A 20,375-nucleotide genomic window follows, 5' to 3' on the forward strand; every position below is an offset into this window, starting at 1 on the left:
TCAACGGAACTCTGTCAGCAGCTCAGACACTTAGGGAGGTACAAAGAGAATACGGAGATAAATTAAGAATGGAATTTTCCAAAGGCTAGAAAATAATGAAGTAGAAAAATAGCAAATGTAAAATATAACTATGTAAAAACAAATAATCTAGAGGAGAAAGAGAAAAAGAGAGCTACAAATCTCACAAAACACTATGAAAAAAATTAATCAGATTTTACTGTGGGCCACCATGGTGGTGTACTCTTGTAACACTAGCATTAGAGTTGCAAATGTATGAGGAACAGATAATATACACATTGTATGTTGGGAGAAGTGACAGAAAGAGCAAGTTACTATTATAAAACATAGCACTGCAGAGAGGATACGTATTTTAAGATGTCAGTGGAGGAGTGTGCCAGAGGACTGCCCCACAAAAATACAACGTAGGTTATCACTCACTGTTCTTTTTTTTTTTTTTTTTTTTTTTTTCGGAGCTGGGGACCGAACCCAGGGCCTTGCGCCTGCTAGGCAAGCGCTCTACCACTGAGCTAAATCCCCAACCCCTATCACTCACTGTTCTTGGTTGTCGGTGAAAATTTGCAGTAGGACCCTACAGCTGAAGACAGCTCACACATTCATCAAAAAATGAAGAAAAGATAGTACTGACCAGGAAGCTTATTCTCTGATGACTGACTGCCTCTCATAGTATTAGAAGTTGCTATTCAAGCAACTAGTGTAGAGGGGATAGGGGACATCAACATTCTTACCCAGCTGAAACTCTGAACTGCTATTACTGGGTATGAATAGTGATCTTGCAAGATCAACGCAAATGTAGATGCAAAGTGTTACTAGGGTAATCATTCACTTTCTGATTTAGGGCTTGTTCCATAGAGAAAGCACACGCATGCCTGTGAAACACCATGCCTGGTGAATCATCTATGGTTGGAAGCTCACAAGACCCAGGTGAACCTACTATTATTGTGCAAAAGGAAGAAAGTGAGTATCAGTGGACAAACACTCAGGAATCATACACGGCATTTGCTTACCCATAGCTGAATCAATACATAATAAAATTAGAAATGAGGGAATATAAAAGGACAAAATAAAGATATTCAAATGACAGTTGTGTGGTGGTGATTTTTTTTTTTTTTAAGCTCCCTTGGTAGATAGAAGCAGGTTGATGTCTAAATTCAGGGCCAGTCTGGTCTACAGAGTGAGTTCCAGGACAAACAGGGCTAAACAGAGAAACCCTGTATCATGACACACTGACACACACACACACACACACACACACACACTCACGCCCCTTTTTATTACACAGGGTCTCTCTCTGTGTGTAGCTTGACTGTTTTGGAACTTGAAACTTGCTTTGTAACCCAGGCTGGCCTTGAACTCACACCTTCTGAGTACTAGGATTAAATCAAATGTGGCTGCTGCTGCTACCGCCCAGCTCACAGTGTTACCCTTAATACGTGACTATAATCCCACTGAAATTTCTCCTTCTGTTCAAGCTTTTGTTGATTTACACTTTATCACCACATCCTCTAATAAGGTAAAAATTATATTAAATATTTAATGTTACACTTTCTCAGGAGACCAAGAAGCTAATGCAAGAAGATGATGCCATCACCAAGAGGATCTCAGCTGACTCAAGCACTACCAAGTCTTTTATTATGACGATGACAACAGCAACAAAATGGACTCAGCAATCCTGGGTTAAGTCACTTCCTACTACCAGCCAGTCGCAAAGCCAGAATGCTTGTGGACAAGAAGAAAAGCATCTTTAAAGTCCATGACTAATTAATATACAGACAAATATCAAAGGTTAACCCACTCCAAGAAAACCAAACAAATGTCTGTGGCTCCGCATTAGGCTGAATAGCAGCCTCCTCAGCATTCATTCCCTTCTGCTTCCCATCAACCAATGTGCCACTTTGACTGTAAGGGCAAAGTGTTCTCACCGCTGTTTTCCTGCTACAAGCATCTTTTGTCCAGTATTACATAACACATCTATATGAGTTCCTAAGTTTTACTAACCAACACTGACACTTTTCTAAATGTTACTTGTTACAATAAAATATAGACTGTGTTACTTCACAGGTCCTAAGAAACATTTTTCTTCCTTATCTAAAACTAAACACAGCAACTTCTTGACAGCTTGGAGTCAATGACACTTTAGTAAAGTAGTGGTTAACTAATCAATTAAAGACTGTTCTAAACTAATAATGTGACTATCACCATCTTGGGGAGATGCTTGCCAAGTCATATTTAAGACAATCTTTTCACACTACCTAGTAATGCAGAGGACCAAAATTTTAAAACTTGGTATATTAACTATAAAATATAAATTTTTTTATTAATTTCAATTGTGTGTATGTGTGTAATAAATAAGTACAGGTTCTGTGGAAGTTAGAAACATCAGATACCCTAGAGCTAGAGTTTCAGACAGCTGTGCATTGACCAAAATGGATCCTGGGATCCAAACCTCAGGTCCTCTGGAAAAACAATGCATGCTCTTAAACTATGATCTACCTAACTTTAGCTCCAACCCTCAACCCTACACTTAAGTAGAAGAGAATGTTATAACGAAACTACTAAGCAGATGAGTTAATCCCTGAAACTATATTGAGAACCTATTGAGAGCCATTAGATATTCTTTGACAGGCGCACATACGATAAAAAACAAAAACTGTAAGAGGAGAAAGAGCTGGAATTTCTCATGTTACCTATGCACAATTTTGACTTCTTTGCTATCTAGACTTGAGTGCTTTTAGAAGCATTTAGTTAAAAGTATTGTTTATATCATACCACTGCAAGCTGTGTCCTTGAAGCGACAGTGTGAAAAACTGCAGGCATCATAAGAGACTCTTCGACTTTTATTTCCATGTCATTTTCTGTTGAAAAGGTGGTTTTAGGAATAGCAGGTGCACGGTCACATAAGATCATTTCTTTATTAAAAAGAAAAATTGGATTTGTGTCCTATGTCAAAAAAATGCAGAAATGATAGAAATATAAGTGTTATAAATGATACACTTGTATACTGTCCTTAATATAAAAACAGAGTCCCTATTCCCTTCTGCTAAGAAAGCAGAATACACAGTCCAGGGTCTTTGACACCTACCGTCCCAGCGCTGTAAGTGCACACTCTTCGATCTGCAGTCATGCATTCTCCTCCATTGACAACTAGCACCTGGTGCTGAACAGCAATCTTGTATTTGCTTTGAATGGCATGCTTCAGATCAGCCACACTTAGAAAAACAAAATCTAGTTATTTACATGTTTGTAACACCTTTGTAAAAGCACTTCATAAACACACACACACCCCATAATAAGACTACTAATTTCATTCTAAGGTTTTTCTCAAATAACAGTAGTAAAAGTTTCCCCTTTTTTAAATTGGATACCACCATCAACTGGCTGGCCGTGAATTAAATGCCTATGTTTTTCATATCTAAAAGTGAACCCATAAGATATAGGCGGGATACAAAGTTACTTTTTTGGGTTTTGTATAATGGTAAAAGGTATAAATTAACATACATGTATGTTTAAGCTGACATCTATTTTGGTAGAACTCCTCAGAACACAAGATGTGTGATTAAGATTTTCAAACTACATTATAGAAAGTACATTAAATCTAAATCACATGAAAACTGGTTCAAAAAATAAAATTCCTATAGCTACTTGCTAAAATCTGTGATCCTAGAAGGATCCTGGGCACTTGAACTTAATGAGAAATCATTCTTTTAGAAGTAAAACTGTATCAATAAAAAATGAATGTATGGGCTGGAGAGATGGCTCAGCAGTTAGGAGCACTGACTACTCTTGCAGAGGTCCTGAGTTCAATTCCCAGCAACCACATGTGGCTCACAACCATCTGTAAAGAGATCCGATGCCCTCTTCTGGTGTATCTGAAGACAGCTACAGTGTACTTATATATAATAAATGAAGAAATCTTAAAAAAAAAATGAATGTATTTAAAACATAAGTTCATGATAGCTGGGTGGATAAACTGCCCACTGTACAAGCAAAAGGACTTGAGTTTAAATCCCCAGGACTCATATAAAGGCAGTGAGTTGGTCAAGTCTGTAACCCCAGCACCAGGGTAGCAGATCCCCTAGGCCCCTGGGATGGATTGGCTAGGCAGGGTAGCCAAATCAGAAAGCTGTAGGTTCAATGAAAGCTCCTATCTCAGTAGGAGAGAAAAGGATGAGGGTGATAGAGCAAGACATGACACATCTCTACACATGACCAACATTCATAAGCCTGCACCATGAATGAATAAAATAAAACAAAAATCACAAAGTAACCCCTTAGTGGCATTTGTGCGTTTATGTCTATTTGGTGTATATACTGGCACATTCATCTGTGCCTGCATGTGGACACGAGAGGTTAATGCTGAGTGTCCTTCTCCATTGCTTTCCACTATGTTTCGAGATGGGATTTCCCCCTGAACCTATAGCTTGCTATTTGGCTAGACTGAATTGACAGCAAGCCCTACGGATTCATCTGTCTCTGCATGCTGCTGCTTCCCTTCCTACCCTGCTGGGGTTACAGGCACACAATGAAACATCACACATTGAAACACTGGGTTTATACATGGGCATTGGGAATCCAAACTCAAGTCCTCATGCTTGCATAAGCAAAATCTTCCAAGGCTAACTCTTCAGCTCCTTTAGTGCCATTTTTAAAAAGCTTTTTATTAGCACATATTAATTATACATATTAATTGTACATCATAATTAATATTTCATTAAATATTTTCACAAATTTTATTTTCACTCTTTTCCTCTTATCTCCCTTCTACTCTCATTAGTCTCCTTTCTCTTTCCAGTTACTTCCTACCTTTCTTCTACTTTCATGCTAAAACTTCCTTTTTAAGGTTTAATTAGAGTTATTTCAAGAGCTTGGGGTTAAGGGCTGGGGATTTAGCTCAGTGGTAGAGCGCTTGCCTAGGAAGCGCAAGGCCCTGGGTTCGGTCCCCAGCTCCGGAAAAAAAAAAAAAAAGAACCAAAAAAAAAAAAAAAAAAAAAAGAGCTTGGGGTTATATACAGACGTATAAGCAACTTACTACTGGAGCCACTACTAAAGAAAATATCTCTCTGCCCCAGAACTCACGAACTAACTACAGATTCTTGGAGAGAGTAGAACTAACTTAGTACCATTTTTTAAACATTTTTTTAAAGATTTATTTTAAATTATATGTCTACTCTGTAGCTGTATTCAGACACCCAAAGAGGGCATCAGATCTCATTAGAGATGGTTGTGAGCCACCTCGTGGTACTGGGAATTGACCTCAGGACCTCTGGAAGAACAGTCAGTGCTCTTAACCACTGAGCCATCTCTCCAGTCCCCATTAGTTCCATTTAAAACTAAAAAACCAACAAACATGAAAAACAACAACAAAAACCCTCTTTAGTTTGTGTGTGAGAGCTTTTCAGGTACAAGCACAGATATGCATGCATGCATGGTATGCTTCCTGCCCAGAGGAACTGGAGTTTCACAACAGGAGGTTGTGAGTCACCATGTTGGTTCTGCAAACACGCCCTAGCTCCTGTGCAAGAGTAGCAGTGCTCTTAACGGATGTGCATCTTTCCAGCTATCTTCCTGCTCTCTTCTAAATAAAAGTTATTCAAAGTGTCTGTAATAACCTCAGTAGGAGACTATTCTGCAATGCTATCAAACCACCACAATAAACAGCCTTGAAGGTGGTATGTACCTACTTGTTCTTCTCCCTGGGAGAACTTTTTTCCTTGCCCTGAGAACTAACCTTTGTACTTTATAAGCTTATGAGAATATTCAAATATTTGATATCCTGGCCAAAATAGAAAATGACTAGAAATGAGCTTCACTAAATTACAAAAGAATAGTCCATTTGTTTTATTCTCACATTAATAAGCAAAACAAGCCCATTGATTTAATTCGTATAAGAATAAAAACAACAAATGGACAAGATGGCTCAGTGGATAAAGGATACTGTTAAGCTTGATAACCTGAATTTAATCCCAAGGATCTAGATGGAAAAGAGAACCCAGCTGCACAAATTGTCCTCTGGTTTCCTCATATGTACTTTTGCATGTGCAAGCGTTCACATAAACACACACAAATAAAATGTAGTACAAAATTAACGAAAACAGCAAAGTGACGCTACTGCTCTAATAAACCTAGCTTAGAACTACCCTTTTTTAAAACTGTGAATTACAGTCATGCAAAACCACAAAGCACAATTTCCAGAATTTAATTTTAGCATTTTATAATAAACTATGTATGATGAGTAGGAAAATGATACCGAGGTTTCAGATTTACAACATGACTATTGTTTGTTCTGAGACCCAGGTATCACTACGTATCCCTGACTCATGAAACGCAGATGCCTGTCTGCCTCCAAAGTGAGTGCTGGAACAAAACGTGCTTAACATTCCCAGCTGGCTAGTTTTTTCACATAGATTGGTTATTTTTTTAAAAATTAGATTTATTGATTTTATTATTTTTATGTGTATTGCACACTGCATATGGGCCTGGTGTCACAGAAGTCAGAAGAGGGCACTGTATTCCCTGAAATTGAAGATACAGACAGTTGTGAGCTACCATATAGGTGCTAGGACTCAAACTTTGTTCTCTTCATAATGAAGCGACAAGTGCTCTTTAGTTGCTAAGCCAACTCCCTAGCCCCCAGTTGTTTTAGAAACAGGGTTTTAAAAATGTTTGTATGTGTATTCAAATATCTATATGTGTATTCATATGTGCATGGGTACAAGTGCATGCACATGAGGTTACATGAAAGCTTCCTTAGGAAGTGTTATCCTTGGGAAGAAGATTTACCTCCTTGAAGACAGTATCATTGTCTTGAATTTCAACAAATTCAGCTACACTGTCTATCCAGAGGGATCTTCCCAAAGTTCACTTACAAGAGCACATCATAACAACTGTCACTCCTATGTGGGCTTTGGGTATTAAACTCAGACTGTTCTTGTAAGTGTTTTTATTGACTCTGTCATCCCCACCATGGTAGAATATTTTCTTAAAAATAGGTAATTTTTTTTTCATTAAGTCAAGTTGGAAAAGCAAAGGATAAGTGAAATATAACTCACGTTTGCACAGTTAGCTCAGTGTCAAATGTCAGAGTGGTTCCAGTGTTAACCAGAAACACATATAACTTCATGATGATCTTTCTGGAATCTGACACCTCACCCTCCAATGTGGTTCCTAAGTGAAAAAAAACAAAGGGAATTATTCAAGAATAAGATTGATCACTATGATAAAACAACCTTGCTATACAACAAAAAATAAAGTGTGTGTTGATTTTAAGATAGCTAAATTGGATCATGCAAACAACTTTTGTTTTGTTTTATTTTGAATAAGACTAGTGAAAAGCGCAACAGTCCTACACTGGACAGATAGCTTTTGTATAGAAAAAAGAGAGGCATACCACTAGAAAAATGTGTATAATTTTTCATGTTTTCTACACCCTGAATAAAAAATTGAGGAGGGGGGTGTGTAATTCACCAGAATAATTGATTTGCATGCAATATGCAAAAGGTTCTAGATTTAATCCTCAACAGAGAATTAAACAACATAAAACAATATATATGTGTGTATTAAGAGAAGGGAGCAGTTACATACTTGCAAAACCAGTACTCAGGAGGCTGAGGCAGGAAGATGGCTTGGAGTTCAAAGTCAGGCTAGGCTACATATTAATTAAGTTCCAGGCCAGCCTAAGAAGCAGTGATTTTAATCTCAAAACAAAAACTCCAAAGGCACCGCTTCCTGTTTCTGGGAGCATATAAAAATACAATTGGCCACTATCGGGCTGAGAAGATGGCTCAGCAGGTCAAAGTACTTGCTACTTAATCAAGAGGATATGAGTTCAAATCCCAAGGACCCATGTAAAACAGCAGGGCAGGTCACAGGGAAACTGTTAACACTGTGAAAGGAAAACACTGAAAGCTCACTGGGACTTGCAGGTCCCCAACCTAGCTCCAGGTTTAAAAAAGGATTTTGTCTCAAGAAAAAAGGTAGAGGAGACAAAGAGCAAAGTGACATCCAACTCTTGCCTCCATTCCAGGATACAGGAATGAATATATATATCATGAACTGTGTGCACATCCCTCCCCGGAGACAGACAACAGCTATTAATTTCTAAGTTAAATACACACAACACACACACACACACACACACACACACACACACATACACACACACACACCCCTACACACCCCTTCCTCCTTTGTTGCTGCTTAATCTGTATTCTGTCTCTGTAATGAACTAGATCACTCTACAAAAAAACCTTAACCCTTTTCCTCCCCACAAAAGCCGGCAGCCAGGGACTGGACAAATGGCCCAGTGGTTATGAACATTGCAGCTCTTATAGGACCCAGGTTCAATTCCCAGCACTCACATGGTGACTTACAACTGTCAGTAATTTTATTTCCAGGAGATCTGATGTTCTCTTCTAGCCCCTAAATGCATCAGGCACAGACATACATGCAGGCAACCACTTATACACAGAAATAAAAATAAACATATCCTTAAAAACAAAAGCAAAAGATCACCCTCTACCACTAACTAGAAACTGGATGGATCTCAAAATGAAATTATTTAAAGCTACTATGCCATCAACTTGTTCAATTTAAAAAGTCATTTGTGAGCATTTCATAATCAATAAAGTACCACAACTGTACTTTAAGACCTTTGTTACTTTTTCCATCATTATTTTATTGTATTTGTTTTTAACAAGCAGCAGGTAGAAATCCTATGAAATTGATGAAATTAACCTCTTAGATTAGAATGGTTTATGTCCTTCCCTTCTGAATCATAAAATTTTCATGTACAAAAAGGTAAATAAAAGGTAAAACTTTGATGTCAATGGAACAAAAACACACTTATGAAGGTTTAAGTATGACTTACCGCCAGGTACAGTGAAGAGAACTACTTTTCTGCAAAGATTACAAGTGTCTTATATGTGCTTGCTTGATATTGGCAACTGAGTGGCATTACTGGTGAAACTCAGAGAACTGGAAAAGAGAAATTTCAAAGACATATAGAGAAATCAATGCCAACATTGATAACAATAACAACATAATGTTAATCATTATTTTCCTTTAAAACTGCCATCTATAATAATAGCTCTCTACCTAGACCAGTTTTTCCACCTGACCATTCACTTAATGCACAACGATGATACCACATTATCACCAGTGCTTAACAGCCTGCAGTACTAATGCCTAACAAAATATACCCCTTCAAGACTACATGATATTTACTTATTATTAGCCTCAAGAGTTTAATCTCACAGAATACATTTCTTGTCCTCAGAATTCTTTCTTCTTTTTTAATTAAATATTTTTAATTGGATATTTTTTATTTATATTTCAAATGTTATTCCCTTTCCCGGTTTCCCAGCCATAAGGCCCCTATCCCATTCCCCTCCCCTTCTTCTATAAGGGTGTTTCCCCTCCCAAACCATCCCCATTCCTGCTCACCCCCCAACATTCCCCTGTACTGGGGAGTCCAGCCTTGGCAGGACCAAGGGCCCTTCCTCCCATTGGTGCCCAACAAGGCCATCCTCTGCTACATATGCAGCTAGAGCCATGGGTCTGTCCATGTGTACTCTTTGGGTAGTGGTTTAGTCCCTGGGAGCTCTGATTGGTTGTTGTTCTTATGGGGTCTCAAGCCCCTTCAGCTCCTTCAATCCTTTCTCTAATTCCTCCAACGGGGATCGACTCAGTTCAATGGTTTGCTGCTAGCATTCGCCTCTGTATTTGACATGATTTGGCTGAGCCTCTCAGGAGAGCTATATCAGGCTCCTGAAATCATGTACTTCTTGGCTTCACAGGTATTATCTAGTTTTGGTGGCTGTATATGCATATATGGACTGTATCACTAGGTGGCAGGGCAGGCTCTGAATGGCCATTCCTTCAGTCTTTGCTACAAACTTTGTCTCCATATCCCCTCCTATGAATATTTTTGTTCCTCCTTTTAAGAAGGACTAAAGTATCCTTATTTTCTTTTGTCATTCTTCTTGAGTTGATGTGGTCTATGGACAGTATCTTGGGTAATTTGAGCTTTTGGGCTAATACCATTTATCAGTGGATGGTTTTAACTCCTTTGGTAAAGGTCAACTGAGCATGGGTGTGTGAGTTCATTTCTGGGTCTTCAATTCTATTCCACTGATCTTCTGCCTGTCTCTGTACCAATACTATACAGTTTTTAATCACTATTGCTCTGCAATACTGCTTGAGGTAAGGGATGGTGATTCCCCCAGAGGTTTATTGTTGAGGATAGTTTTTGCTATCCTGGTTGTTATTCCAAATGAATTTGCAAATTGCTCTAACTCTATGAAGAATTGAGTTGGAATTTTGATGCGCATTGCATTGAGTTTGTAGACTGCTTTCAGCAAGATGGGCATTTTTACTATATTAATCCTGCCAATCCATGAGCATGGGAGGTCTTTCCATCTTCTGAGATCTTCTTCAATTTCTTTCTGCAAAGACTTGAAGTTCTTGTCATACAGAATTTTCACTTGCTTGGTGAGAGGCACACCAAGATATTTTATTTTGTTTGTGACTATTGTGAAGGGTGTCATTTCCCTAATTTCTTTCTCAGCTGTTTATCCTTTGAGTAGAGGAAGGCTACTGATTTAGTTGAGTTAATTTTATACCCAGCTACTTTGCTGAAGTTGTTTATCAGGCTTACTTGTTCTTTGCTGGAACTTTTGGGGCCACTTAAATATACTATCATATCATCTGCAAATAGTGATATTTTGACTTCTTTTCCGATCTGTATCCCCTTTTGTTGTCTGATTGCTCTGGCTAGGACTTTGAGTACTATATTGAATAAGTAGGGAGAGAGTGGGTAGCCTTGTCTAGTCCCTGATTTTAGTAAGATTGTTTCAAGTTCTCTCCATTTAGTTTGATGTTAGCTACTGGTTTGCTGTATATAGCTTTTACTATGTTTAGGTATGGGCCTTGAATTCCTGATCTTTCAAAGACTTTTACAATGAAGGGCTTTTGAATTTGGTCAAATGCTTTCTCAGCATCTAATGAAATGACCATGTTTTCTTTGCATTTCTTTACATAATGGATTGCTTATATGGGTTTCCGTATACTGAAACATCCTTGCATCCCTGGAATGAAGCCTACTGGATCATGATGAATGATCATTTTGATGTATTCTTGGATTCTGTTTGCGAAAACTTTATTGAGTATATTTGCGTCAATAGTCATACAGGAAATTGGCCTGAAGTTCTCTTTCTTTGTTGGGTCTTTGTGTGGTTTAGGTATAAGGGTAATTGTGGCTTCATAGAAGGAATTGGGTAGTGTTCCTTCTGTTTCTAATTTGTGGAATAGTTTAGACAGTATTAGTATGAGGTCTTCTATGAAGGTCTGATAGAATTCTGCACTAAGCCCATCTGGTCCTGGGCTTATTTTAGTTGGGAGACTTTTAAGAACTGCTTCTATTTCTTTGGAAATTATGGGACTGTTTAAATCGCTTATCTGATCCTGATTTAACACTGGTACTGGTACCTGGTATCTGTCTAAAAAATTGTCCATATCATCAAGATTTTCCAGTTTTGTTGAATACAGGCTTTTGTAGTGGCATCTGATGTGTTTTTTTTTTTTAATTTCCTCAGATTCTGTTGTTATGTCTCCCTTTTCATTTCTGATTTTGCTAATTTGGATACACTCTGTGTGCCCTCTGGTTAGTCTGCCCAAGGGTTTATCTATCTTGTTGATTTTCTCAAAGAACCAACTCCTGGTTTTGCTGATTATCTGTATAGTTCCTTTTGTTTCTACTTTGTTGATTTCAGCCCTGGGTTTGATTATTTCCTGCCTTCTACTTGTCTTGTATGTATTTGCTTCTTTTTATTTTGGAGCTTTTAGGTGTGCTGTCAAGCTGCTGACATATCCTCCCTCCTGTTTCTTTTTGCAGGCACTCAGAGCTATGAGTTTTCCTCTTAGCACAGCTTTCATTGTGTCCCATAAGTTTGGGTATGTTGTGCCTTCAGTTTCACTAAATTCTAAAAAGCCTTTAATTTCTTTCTTTCTTCCTTGACCAAGTTATCATTGAGTAGAGCGTTGTTTAACGTCTATGTATTTGTTGGCTTTCTGTCTTTGTTGTTGTTGTTGTTGTTGAAGACCAGCCTTACTCTGTGGTGATCTGATAGGATGCATGGGATTATTTCTGTCTTCCTGCATCTGTTGAGGCCTGTTTTGAGACAAGTTATATGGTCAATTTTAGAGAAGGTACCATGAGGTGCTGAGAAGGTATATTCTTTTGTTTATGATAAAATGTTCTATAAATATGTTAAATTCATTTGGTTCATGACTTCTGTTAGCTTCTCTATGTCTCTGTTTAGTTTGTTTTCATGATCTGTCCATTGAAGAGAGTAGGGTGCTGAAATCTCCTATGTTCTATAAGGTGCAATGTGTGATTTGAGCTTTAGTAAGGTTTCTTTTATGAATGTAAGTGACCTTGCATTTGGAGCATATTTAGGATTCAAAGTTCACCTTGGTGAATTTTTTTCCTTTGATGAATATGAAGTGTCTTTCCTTATCTTTTTTGAGAACTTTTGGTTGAAAGTGGATTTTATTCAATATTAGAATGGGTACTCCAGCTTGTTTCTTAGGACCATTTGTTTGGAAAAATGTTTTCCAGCCTTTTATTCTGAGGTAATGTCTGTCTTTGACACTGAAGTGTGTTTCCTGCATGCTGCAAAATACTGGGTCCTCTTTAAGTATCCAGTCTTAGTCTATATCTTTTTATTGGCAAATTAAGTCCATTGACGTTAAGAGATATTAAGGAACAGTGATTGTTGTTTCCTGTTACTTTTGTGGTTAGAGGTGAAATTATGTTTTTGTGTCTCTCTTCTTTTGGGTTAGTTGAAATTAGATTACTTTCTTGCTTTTTCTAGGGTGTAGTTTCCCAACTTGTGTTGGAGTTTCCCATCTATTATTCTTTGTAGGGCTGGATTTGTAGAAAGATATTGTGTAAATTTGGTTTGTCATGGAATATCTTGGTTTCTCCATCTATGTTAATTGAGAGTTTTGCTGGATATAGTAGCCTTGGCTGGCATTTGTGTTCTCTTAGTCTCTGTATGATATCTGCCCAGGATCTTCGGGCTTTCATAATCTCTGCTGAGAAGTCTGGTGTAATTCTGATAGGTCTCCCTTTATATGTTACTTGACCTTTTCCCTTTACTACTTTTAATATTCTTTCTTTGTTTTGTACATTTGGTGTTTTGACTATTATGTGACGGAAGGAGTTTCTTTTCTGGTCCAATCCTTTTGAGTTCTGCAGGTTTCTTGTAGGCTTATGGGCATCTCTTTCTTTAGGTTAGGGAAGTTTTCTTCTATAATTTAATTGAAGATATTTACTGGCCCTTTAAGTTGGGAACATTGGCTCTCTTCTATACCTATTATCCTTATGTTAGATCTTCTCATTGTGTCCTTGATTTCCTGGATGTTTTGGGCTAGGAGCTTTTTGCATCTTATATTATCTTTGATGGTTGTGTCGATCAACGTTTTCCGTGGTATCTTCTGTCCCTGAAATTCTCTTCTATCTCTTGTATTCTGTTGGTGATGCTTGCATCTATAACTCTGATTTTTTTTTTCCTATCTCCAGGGTTGTCTCCCTTTGTGCTTTCTTTATTGTTTCTATTTCCATTTTTAGATCCTGGATGGTTTTGTTCAATTCCTTCACTGTTTGTGTTTTCCTATAATTCCTTAAGGGATTTTTGTGTTTCCTCTTTAAGGGCTTCTACTTTTTTACCTGTGTTGTCCTGTATTTCTTTAAGGGAGTTATTTATGTCCTTCTTAAAGTCCTCTATTATCATCATGAGATGTGATTTTAAATCTAAATCTTGCTTTGCCAGTGTTATTAGAATATCCAGTATTTACTTTGTTGGGAAAACTGGGCTCTGATGATGTCAAGTAGCTTTAGTTTCTGTTACTTAGGTTCCTGTGCCTGCCTCTAGCCATCGGGTTGTCTCTGGTGTTAGATTGTCTTGCTGTCTCTGACAGTGGCTTGACCCTCCTGTAAACCTGTGTGTCAGCCCTCCTGTAGATCTGTTTTCTTTCAGCTGGATCTGGGAACAGACAGCTCCTCCTGCGTTTGTGTGTCCTAAAGCTTCCAGGTGGGTCGCTTGGAGCAGAAGAGTTGTTCTTACCTCTACTCTCAAGTGTGTAAGTGCTCCAGGAGAATGGCTTTCACCTCTGGGCTCAGACAGAAACTGGAAGGTATTCAGGGGGCACTAGGTAGGTTCGTTCCTCTTGGTTCAGGAATATAGGCCGAAGTTGTTGTCTCCTCTGAGCTCTCAGGATTTTCTGCACTTCTGAGAGACCAGCTCTCTCCCACAAGGGATTTGGGTAGAGAGAGTTATGGGACTGGTTCAGTTCAGTTCCGAGTGCAGGCAGCAACCAGAAGGTCCCTGACTGCTCCTATGTTCTTGTATCCAGAGGGCACTAGGCCGGTTCCTCCTGGGCCAGGAATGTGAGCAGGAGTGGTGTCTCCCCTGAGCTCTCAGGATTGTCTGCACTTCTGAAAGTTCAGCTTTCTCCACCACAGGATTTGGGTAGAGAGGCCAGAATTATTTTAAAAGACTAGTTTTTGAGAAGTAAAATTGCAACATCAAAACACTCAAATTTTTTTTGGTTTGTTTGATGTTGAGAAATAGTCTCATTCTTCAGTCCAAAATGGCATAAAACTTGCCTCATACTCCACGTGCTGGGATTACAGTGACACATCACTATTGCTTACTTGAAATATTCAAGTATTTTAGTTACTAGAGTGTATTACAAACATGCTGCTTTTACCAAACCATATTCCTCAGGCCATACATCCCATTTACACTCTTACACCATATCCTTCCCTGTAGTAATTCATTTCTTTATATTCCATGCCATCTTTGACAGCCAATAAGTTTGTTACTCATTCACAGATTCCCTACTATAGCGGTTTCAATAGTTATAGCCCCTACAGTCTCTTGTTTTTGAATGCTTGGCCCATAGGCATTGGCACTATTGGGAGATGTGGTCTTGTTGGAGTGGGTGTGGTCTAGTTGGTTTAAGTGTGTCACTGTGGTGGGGTGGGCTTAAAGGTGTCCTATGCTCAAGCTATGCCCAGTGTGGGAGTCTCCTTCTGCTGACTACAGATTAAGATGTAGAAATCTGGGCTCCCCAGCACCATGTCTGCCTGCAAGCTTCCATGCTTCCTGTCATGATGATAATGTCCTAATCCTCTGAAACTATAAGTCAGCCCTAATGAAATGCTTTCCTTTATAAAAGTTGCCTTGGTCATGGTCCCTCTTCACAGCAATAAAAAAACAAAACAAACAAAAATAAACCCAAAAAACTAACTAAGATACCCACCAAACACATCAGGCAGTATATCAAAGTATAAGGACGCAATGACCAGGATAAACATAGCCTCTAAAGTACTATAAACTTCAATCCCTAGGAAAAAAAAATAAACTCGACTGTTAAGGGCCATCTTAATTAAAGATTAGGCATGGTTACACACACACACACACACACACACACACACACACACACACACACACTTACATGCATAAAATATGAGGTAGGTGTGTGTGTGTGTGTGTGTGTGTGTGTGTGTGGCATTTGCTATTTAGCTCAAGTCTAGAAGCTACTTAAGATATGTTGAGAAGCATAACCTGAGCTATTTAGATATGGAAGTCTGTGCTTTCATTCATTGATTAGCAGCTTTGCAGAGTCCTTTAGGATGGCTACTGTGAATTCCAAGGTTGGCAACTTTACTCAGAAGCTCCCTCTTGAATTTCCACACTCATTCTCACACCAAATAACTGCAGCTAAGAAAGTGCTGCCCAAGAACAACAGAGAAACCAAGCCACATAAGGTTCCACCTATATTTGTCGCCTAAAAAAAGTCAGTGGACAGATTTTGGCCACAAATGCTTTTATTCAGCCACAAATCCAAGAACATGATACAGAGAGTAGCAATCACTGCTCTCGCCTAGAGACTGCTCACTTTCTGAATTACTTTCTCAAGTACAATCATTATACTAAATAGCTTTATATACATTGCCTCATTTAACACAAAATGTAATATAATATTACTGTTTTTTCTATTTGCAAATGAAGAATCAGAAGGTACTTAGTCTGTTTAGAGTTAGAAATGCAACAAATAAAAATTCCAGGGGTTAAACCCAAATCAGTTTGCTATATAATTTCAACTAAATAGCAGCTTAGACTAGGAAAGTTGGCACTGACACACTTGCAATTCCAGGACTGCAAGGTCTTATATTCAATATCTAATACTATTAAAAAACAAAACAGCATTTTCAGAGAAAAAATGCATAATAAAGAAGTAAAAGATGGGCTGGAAATGGAGCTCAGTTGTAGGATTCTGGTCAATGTCCTAGTTCAACTACAGGGGTATAGGGATTACTCTGAAAATGTTAATACCAACAGCGTACATAACCCTTTCCAGGAAATGTATTTCTTTCACAGCATCAATAAAAGCAATGCAGCAAAACAGCTTTATGTACCTTTGTAGTGAAGAACCATCCTCAACTAAAAAGAGGTCTGATTTCTGTCCTTACCATCTATTGAATAATCTCTAGGCCCCCTGGGATTTCACATCCAAAGGGCTTCAAATAACCAATGACTCTACAGGTCTTGAAGACCTCCTAACACCAGGAAGTATTACAGGCTGAAGATGACAGCAAGACAGAATCCGATCTGGATTCCTTCCAAATTCTAATTTCTACTTACCCTTCCCTTTTTGGGGTGTAAAAATCTCACAGCAGCAAGTAAATGTCAGTAGCTGCTTGGAAGAGAAAGGAAAGAAAAAGGCCATGCAATTTAAACTGATCAAGCATGGAGGTCAGCCACAAGGCAGACAAGTAGCCATAGAACCAGGTAGGAAGCTTTAGAAAAGTGAACTCCAAAATGCTAGGGAAAGCATGCTTAAAACGTGACAGAAAAGGGAAAGGTATGGGTTTTTGAGTAATTCAGAAAGTGAGCAGGCAGACTTCTGAAGCTGCAGGGGTTCAGCTCTATAAGCAACAGCCTGATTTTAGTTAAGTATAGGGCTTTCCTAAGTCTGTGAGCTATTCCACTTGGGGGATGGGGGGTGAGGGTGGGGGTGAGGGTAGGTGTTCATCAGGGGTTGGAGGTGAGGGCCTGCAAATCACCATGCTTGCAGTCTGTGTCCAGAGTAGAGGCTGCCTTTTCTAACTCTGTAATTGAGTAAACTCACTGAACACTCAACATTGTGGTTTCTAAGGGGGCTATTAGAAGTTGCTGAATTTAAAAGTCTAAAGCAGAAAAAAAAAAAAAGCCCCAATCACATATGCTTAGAATATCTTAATGTGCCATAGGGCAAGAAAAAAGTGAGACCATGACAAAAGGGCAAAAAAACGAACATTATAATGGCTTTCACTGGCATAGTTTAATCATCAAAACATCCAAAACAAAAACAAAAACAAACAAACAAAAAACAAAAACAAATAACTAAACAACATCAAATCTGTAAAACTCATGTGTCTATAACAATAACTTAAACAGAGGCTAGTGAGGTAGCTAAGCAGGTAAAAGCACCTGACAACCTGAGATTAATCCCCAGGATTCAAGTTGTGAAGAGAATTAACTCCCAACCAGTTGTTCCCTGACTCTCACAGGCTTTAAGTTATGTCTTTCTGACCATACACACAAAACAAATAAATCAATTTAAATATTAAAATAAAACACTTTGGTGAACGTGTTTCAGAACCCATTATAAAACTGGAGAAAGAAAAATTAAGCTCTTAACCTTTCTACATGCAATGTGCTTTAAGAAATGTGGCCCTAGTCAATAACACAGTGAAGGACACCCACAGTGAGACAGATGAAATACTATGAACTATATTTCATAGTATACTCAAATGATTTAACTGGATACACTTATCATTTCCTGTCTACCTCCCAAAATTAAGCTTTTTATACTGATCAGCAATACAGTAAATGCAGAATAGATAAAAAACTAATCACTGTATGACAGCACTCAACTAAATACAGGATAGGATGATGATCATTCCCTAGAACATTGCAGTTTCTTCAACAAATTGTTTCCAAAATAAAAGAAGTTAAAATAAATTTAAAAATAATTATATGCATATACCTTTTTAGTGTTAAACAAAACAAAACAAAACAAAACAAGGGGCTGGAGATATGGCTCTGTGCTTAAGAGCCCTGTCTGCTCTTCCAAATGTCCCGAGTTCAATTCCCAGCAACCACATGGTGGCTCACAACCATCTGTAATGGGATCTGATGTCCCTGGATATAAGTATACATAAAACAAATAAAATGATTCAAAGAAAGAAAACCACAAATAAATAAAATAAAATAAAATAAAAAGCAATTAATAAAAGCCAATTTTTAAAGGAGTATTGTAATCTAAGACTAAGTTAGGTACTAGGTATTAAGATTTTTAAGCTGCAAGTTTTTCCGCCATGGAATGCTTGCTCAGCATGCATATTATCTTTTCGTTTGATCCCCAGCACAAACCCCCACCACGCAAAGGTTTTCTAAAGTTTTTATTTGATTGGAGACTGGAGAGGTTGCTTGGGGTTAAGAGTTCCTACTGCTGGTTTTCCAGGCACCTCAGCTCAGTTCCTAGCACCACATTTAGTGGTGGCCCTAACCAAGCTCTAGACAGATCCACCGCCTCTGGTCTCCACAGGAACTAGCACACATACCCTGGATATACACACTATTAAAATAATATTTGTAAACATGCTTGTTGGGTTGAAAATGGTACTATGGTTAAGGCAAAATAAGCTGAAAAACTAATGTGTAAAATGATACTTGATTTAAACTATTAGTCCAATGAAAACAAATGGTGAAAAAAAGAAAAGTAAAAAAGGGTTAGCAGAACTGAATTGTGTTGAAAGATAAATTGAATGTTGAATAGTACCCCCCAATGAGTGAGGCTACTATGTTCATTTGTAAATTTCCACAATAAAACCATTATAAACAGTAGTAAATCATTTTAATCATATTCAACTTTTATAATAAAAGTATCAATGTATCATAAATAATTATAAGCTTTCTAGAAAACCACTGGTTATTTGTTAAGGTAAACAGAAATTTTATAAACTCAGACTTCCTTTAGTTCAGTAATAATACTAGAAAATTCTTACATTTTTTTCTTTAAAACTGCATACATAGAAATACCAGGTTTAATAAGCACAAAGTCAAGAAAATCAACAATGCTAGATATTGAATTTCTATAGGGCTGTCCTTGAAACATTCTAGCAAGAGGAAACTGCCGAGCACAGATGCCCATACAGTACAATAAAGATCCTTCTTAAAGAAATCACAGCCAGGCCTGGGGTGCTGCTTTCCTTTAATCTCAGCAAATTCTCTACAAGTTCAAGGCAATCCTGGTCTACATAGTGAGTTCCAGGACAGCCAGAAATACACAAAAACCCTGTCTTAATCCCTCCCAGCAAAAAGAAAGCCATTTTTCTAATGTGTTTAAAATATATAAAAAATACTTTACATTAATAATAAATGTAGGTTACTCATTGTTTTGGTGTAAATATTGTGGGAAAACATGGGATAGCTAAAGAGCACGGAAAACATAAGCGCAGCCAGGTGTGATGACTCACGCCTATAATCTCAACAATGGGGAGAGTGAAGCAGGAGGACTGCTGGAAATTCCAGGTCAACCTAGGACACAATTTTCTGCTGTTCCCTAATTAATAACATAATCATAGATATAGAGAAAATGTTCACGGCATTGCTTAGAGAAAAAAATGATACTGTTAAGTATTAGATTAGCAACAGTCTTTCAAAACAGTAAGATTTTTATGGAAACATTATTTTCTAGTTATATTTGTTTTTTTTGTTGTTTTGAGACAGGGTCTGACTTTGAACTTGTAATCTCTCCCTATACAAGCCTCAGGAACACAGAATTAGACCTGTGCCACTATGCCTGTTACCTGATTACAATATGTCCCCAGTCAACATAAAAACTGATTGCTAAGTGAAAAGCTTTAATAGATCTGGTTCAAATCCCTCTCCCACTATTTCTAGGCTGAACAATGAGAAAAGTATTCTAACTTCCAGCTTTCTTCTCAAAAGTAGGGAACATATTCCTTACAGTACCAAATAAGAAGAAAAGGTTAAAGTCTAGCTAAAGCAAGATGGGAGCTGAAGGAAGTTACTAAGATGCAATATTGGTATACTAGGCAGTCTTCTATGGCCAGGTTTTTGTTTCTCGTTTCTGTTAAAAAATGAAATGAAATGAAACGAAAAAATAATAACCGCAATATAAAAGCAAAGCTTACAAAGAGTTCTAGGTTCCCGTCTCTATCGACAGGACAAAAAATTATGTAGGTAGAAGTTTCCATCAATAAATTGGTCTTTTGTCTG

The 20,375-nt window shown here is 37.9% G+C and overlaps 1 protein-coding gene and 1 non-coding gene across 4 annotated transcripts in view; both read right to left on the reverse strand.

Moving 5' to 3' along the window:
* Positions 1-20,375, reverse strand: part of Rb1cc1 (RB1-inducible coiled-coil 1) — a 63,913-nt gene that overhangs the window by 33,846 nt on the left and 9,692 nt on the right. For all 3 annotated transcript variants that reach the window (NM_001107901.1, XM_006237794.5, XM_063287519.1), the window contains exons 2-5: positions 8,885-8,991; positions 7,068-7,182; positions 3,101-3,227; positions 2,788-2,958 (exon numbers count right to left, since the gene is read on the reverse strand). In NM_001107901.1, coding sequence (NP_001101371.1) covers positions 2,788-2,958; positions 3,101-3,227; positions 7,068-7,138 — 369 coding nt within the window. In that variant the 5' untranslated portion in view covers positions 7,139-7,182; positions 8,885-8,991. The remainder of the gene's footprint in view (positions 1-2,787; positions 2,959-3,100; positions 3,228-7,067; positions 7,183-8,884; positions 8,992-20,375) is intronic.
* On the reverse strand, positions 19,153-19,292 carry LOC120103270 (small nucleolar RNA SNORA8). Its single transcript, XR_005505349.1, has one exon. It is a non-coding gene; the product is annotated as a small nucleolar RNA SNORA8 (small nucleolar RNA).

The sequence above is a fragment of the Rattus norvegicus genome, chromosome 5 (assembly GCF_036323735.1).
Source record: "Rattus norvegicus strain BN/NHsdMcwi chromosome 5, GRCr8, whole genome shotgun sequence".
In the NCBI taxonomy this organism is placed as follows: Eukaryota; Metazoa; Chordata; class Mammalia; order Rodentia; family Muridae; genus Rattus; species Rattus norvegicus.